Source organism: Vollenhovia emeryi, unplaced genomic scaffold (genome assembly GCF_000949405.1).
Source record: "Vollenhovia emeryi isolate VEMERY1.0 unplaced genomic scaffold, V.emery_V1.0 DF939508.1, whole genome shotgun sequence".
NCBI lineage: Eukaryota > Metazoa > Arthropoda > Insecta > Hymenoptera > Formicidae > Vollenhovia > Vollenhovia emeryi.
In genome coordinates, this window is record NW_011966858.1 from 1 (window position 1) to 4865 (window position 4865).

The 4865-nt window shown below is 35.3% G+C and overlaps 1 protein-coding gene across 1 annotated transcript; it reads right to left on the reverse strand.

Annotated features, from left to right (window-relative positions):
• Positions 1-6: 6 nt before the first annotated feature.
• LOC105557360 (zinc finger BED domain-containing protein 4-like) lies at positions 7-2901 on the reverse strand. The gene is made up of 2 exons (XM_012004578.1): positions 2619-2901; positions 7-2044 (listed from the first exon to the last, which is right to left on the reverse strand). The coding sequence occupies exons 1-2, from the start codon at positions 2899-2901 to the stop codon at positions 489-491; spliced, it is 1839 nt and encodes a 612-aa protein (XP_011859968.1). The 3' UTR covers positions 7-488.
• Positions 2902-4865: the final 1964 nt, after the last annotated feature.

Here is a 4865-nt window from a genome sequence, read left to right on the forward strand (position 1 = left end):
TATTAATTATATCACAATGTGCATTAAACAAATAATTATCAATATACTGTTTGAAACAATTACATAAATTATTTTTCACTAGAATTATAAAGCAGATAATCCTTTTAATTGTTTCAAACAGTGTTATTATTACACGAATATCACAATTTTGCACTGAAATTAACACAGAATTATATATGTATATATACATATATAAAAGCATCTAACAATAATACAATATTGCACAAAAGAAATTTAATAATTTTTTAAACAGTTAATTTCCATTTAAGTAGCGCAAAACAAGTCAACGCAAGCGTCAGTCAATCTCTGTTGTTAACTAAATGTTACAAAAAGAGAGAATGACTCTTCCGTTGATTCTACTGTAAACTTAACCTACCAAAAAAAGATTCTTCAATCTTAAAGTGTGTATACCATGTAACTACATAAAACACACATGTTACATGTATATAGTTATGTACTATATACCACGTATGACATACAAGAATATTTTAACTAATATTCCAATCTTCACGAGTTAATGATTGTAAAAAAAGCAAAATGTTAAGTCTTTTTGGTGTTAACCGATTTCTGGCCTCTGATTTAATTATACCCGCTTTTGAAAACAAACGTTCAGAAGGGACAGAAGTTGCGACAATTGCTAAATATTTCTTTGCTATGTTAAACAACGTAGGATATGCAGGTTTTAAAGTTTGCCAATATTGTAATGGATTATGATACCTTGCAATTACAGGTTGATTTAGATGTTGGCGTAATTCTACATTAATTCCACCAGGATTGTCATGAGTAACAGTAGATGATATTACCAAGTTATCATGAAAAGCCCACAAACCTTCATGTTCTTTACAATCATTACTCGATATTAATGCATTAGCATTAACAGACTCTATCTCATCTGTAGGTACTTGTATTAAGTTATTAATATAAGTAACTGCAGAAGATACAGCCATTGGTTGTTGAAAATGAATTTTTTTAAACCTAGGATCTAGGATTGTAGACACTGCTAATATTCGATTTTGTTCAATTTTATGAAATCTACGTTCACTCTCTGACAAGATATTTTTCTTTAATATTATACCTTCTTTAGTTGTAGAGATATAATCATGAATTGCTTTTGTCATACAACGTATTATGGGAATTATTATACTACACGTTGGATATAAATCCCCTCCAATTTCTTTAGTAGCCAATTCAATTGGACGTAAAAGTTTTACCATATCATGCAATATATCAAATTCTTCATGTGTAATCATCTCTACATATATCGGAGATTTCAATATTATAGGGTAGATGTATTCTCTCAACATTAGAAATCGTTCAATCATATAGAATGTGGAGTTCCAACGAGTTGGAACATCCTGTTTAAATTTTACAATAGTTCCCTCTGTTTTTCCATCACGTTTTTGCAAACGTATTAATTCATCAGAAGCTACAACACTTCTTTTGACAAACGTAACAGTATTTTTTACTTTTGTTATTATCGTTTCTATTAAATGTATCGTTTTGAGACTGTCAGGAACCAAATGAGCCAAAACATGTGCCATGCAAGGAATATGTTTTTTTACATTAAACAAAGAATTTACTGCGTTAACTATGTTAGGAGCGCTGTCAGTAACAACAGCCACAATGTTTGATAAATCAATGTTGAAAGATTTAAATGCCAAAAGCAATTCATTCTTAATATACTCTGATGTGTGATTTGTTTCTAAAGGAATCACACCTATAGTACCTTTCACGAATAAAGTTTCTGTTTTCAAATAGTGAATAGTAATACCCAAATAACTTTTATTCGAAATATCAGTCCAAATATCACATGTTACTGTGATAGAACTGTGCTGTATATTATCAATAAATTTACGTTTTAAAACTTCGTACTTAGAATCCAGTAACTTTGTAAGTGTTTTCCTACATGGTACCTTATATAAAGGAGCAATAGTTTTCATTAATAGTTGAAATCCCTCGTTTTCCACTGTTGATAAAGGAAAGTTATCTTTTGCAATCATATATGCAATTGAATTAGTAATATTGCAAGCCGTGGTGCCTCCATCTACAAAAGTAAAAAAATGATATTGAGAATTAATATGCAACTGTATATTTTATAATACAATTATAAAAATATAATAATTTATGTTCATTTATTTACCATTAAAAGAGTTAATGTCTTGAAAACAATCATCAATTCGTTTATGACATATCTATAAAAAACATTAAATTTTAGTTTTGTAAATAGCAAGACTTTATCTTATATCATTCATATGAAGTAATAAAAGATATAAGAGCCAAGACAGGATGTTAGTGTCTAAATGATTTTTAATTTTTAAATTTATTATGTACCACCACCGGTGGGGTACACTGTGCCATTTTGCGATTTTTTCAACCGATTTATTTAAATATCTTTGATCTTTTTACAGTAATGATTGCTGCTTTACTGTATACACCAAGGTCTATAGAAATTGAATATGAATGGTATTTTTTCATTATACTATTCTGGTAAGAGTACTAATTCATTGGAAAAAAGAGTGACACATTGTGCCCCACTCTCCCCTATATATGAACATTTTGTAAATAAACTTATTGTTAATCCTTCAATTTAGTTACCTTTTTTATGTGAGTTGGCTTACATGAACCAGGATCGTCTGGATCATCAATACAAATTTCATTTTCATCTCTATTTTTTAAAATATTGCTGTTGCTTTCTTGTTTATTTTTAGTTTTATCAAGATTTTCCTGGTCCAGTGAAGCGTTAGATTGTAAGTGCAATGTGTGTTTCCTTTGCAAATGTTGTATTAAATTTGTGGTATTACCGCCATGTTTTAGGACTTTTGTACATATGTTACAAGAAGCAGATATTTCATCTTTTTTTGTAAAATACTTCCAAACAGCACTCTTTTTCTTTGTATTCATTTTGTTCTAAAAAAGTACACAGTCTATTACAATACAAATACAAAATAACATATATAGTTGTATATATAGTACCCAGCAAACACAAAGTAACAGTTGTAAGTTAAAATTTCCTACTTAACAATATAACTGTTACATAACACACGTGTTATATATATGTTATATGTATATGATTTTTAACTGTCTTCTTATATAGAAATGGTACCCGAGACCATAAACGGTCTCAATACGACGATCTTTGTCCATTTATTTACTCACTCGGATGAGCCACAAGCAGGATTAATCCCTAGGTGTAGAACGGGTAATCTCCTTCTTCTTCTTCTTCTTCTCATTAATGGCACTCGGCTCTAGCACAGAGCCGACACGACCACGTCGAAGCAATAGTCGCAAAAATGTCAGCAACCAACACCATAACAGTCGATACAACGACAAACAGTTCACACAATGCAGAGGCCCAATTATCGGGCCTCGCACGCGGTGATGCAATCGGATGACTCCCCCGAGTATTAAAAATTCCTCTTCGGCCAGAAGACGTGCGAATCGTTCAATATCCCAAACGGAACTCTAGAACGGGCAATGGACACGCACAAAGTGCGGACTTTCTCGGCAGTGTTAGAAGATGCATAGCAAAAAGTTCCAAAAGTAAAAATGGGCGTAATGGCTCCTGCCCACTGAACGCGGTAACGTTGCCGCGCGGCGGAACTTGGCATATTCACTGAGAGTAGCTACTTTGTTCGAGGCCGACAAACTCATTTCGTGCCTGCAAGTACATAAACGCTATCATGTATACAGCCATCGCCTTTTACATGAAATAACCGAAAGAACTAAAGTACCATATGTCGCATATACTGGTGTCACAAGTTCGTTTGACAACGGGATACTTTTGACATCCTAGATTATTCCACCAGTCGGTTTGAACATTTGACAAGAGCCACTTTCTAGATTCGAGATTCTGCAGCAACGCCAAGGAAAATTTGTCCGTTACGCGATCGGAATCTTCTGGAGACGGCGCCACGTCCAATCGAGCATTACATATTTGCGTTGGCAAAGAAATATCATTCTGGTCGGTCCCTTCTTCTTCCGTCAAATCGGACCATTCCTATAAAATTAAAAGCGTTACAAATGACAATCTTATTGAAATGTATCCCTCACGCAGATACCTACACTCTCGCTATCGTCGCTCTTGTAATCACAAAAGAAATCCTCCTGACCTTCCTTCAAATATTGCGCCCAGTCTATTTCCTCTGTGATGCTATCCTCGTTTTCAGTAACCACGTTAAAACTGTGCTCGCTGCGCGCGAGTTTCAGACTGTCCAAGCTGGACTTGTGAGTTTCAGTGGACAGATCCAGCAGGAACGTCAACAGGCACCACTGCAGATCGTACTGCGGATGCTGCTCAAAGTCGAAGCTCGACAGACAGACAGACAAATGTCTAAAAACATTAAAAATATTATCTATTGATTGGGCTATTAATCGGATTCGTTCTATCGAATATTTCTAATCGGAATTTTGTTAACGGATATCTTTAATTATTACATTACAAATTTAAAAAATAAATTTGTAATGTAATAATTTATATTACATCTGATGCATAATAAACAATGTAATATCGCACGGATGGAAACGGGAACGCACCACGATGCCGTGCACTATGTCCGTCGATCGCACGGATGGAAACGGGAATGCACCACCATGCCGTGTAACTGTCCACTGATTGCGCGGATGACAACGGCCCCGAAACGGGCGCGCACTACGATGCTTACAACTTCCACAGATCGCGCGGATGGCAGCAGCTCGGAGACAAACACGCACTGCGACGCGTAGAACATGCACCGATCGCGTGGACGGCAACGGCTCGGAAAGAGGCGCGCGCTACGTACGATGCCGTGCAATATGTCCGCCGATCGCACGGATGGAAACGGGTGCGCGCTACGATGCCGTGCACTATGTCCGTCGATCGCACGGAT

Coding starts and splice junctions, on each gene's coding strand:
- LOC105557360 (XM_012004578.1), bottom strand. CDS start 2,901: ATGAATACAAAGAAAAAGAGTGCTGTTTGGAAGTATTTTACAAAAAAA. Junction 2,045..2,618: donor TCCAGACGATCCTGGTTCAT/GTAAGCCAACTC, acceptor TTACTTTTGTAG/ATGGAGGCACCACGGCTTGC.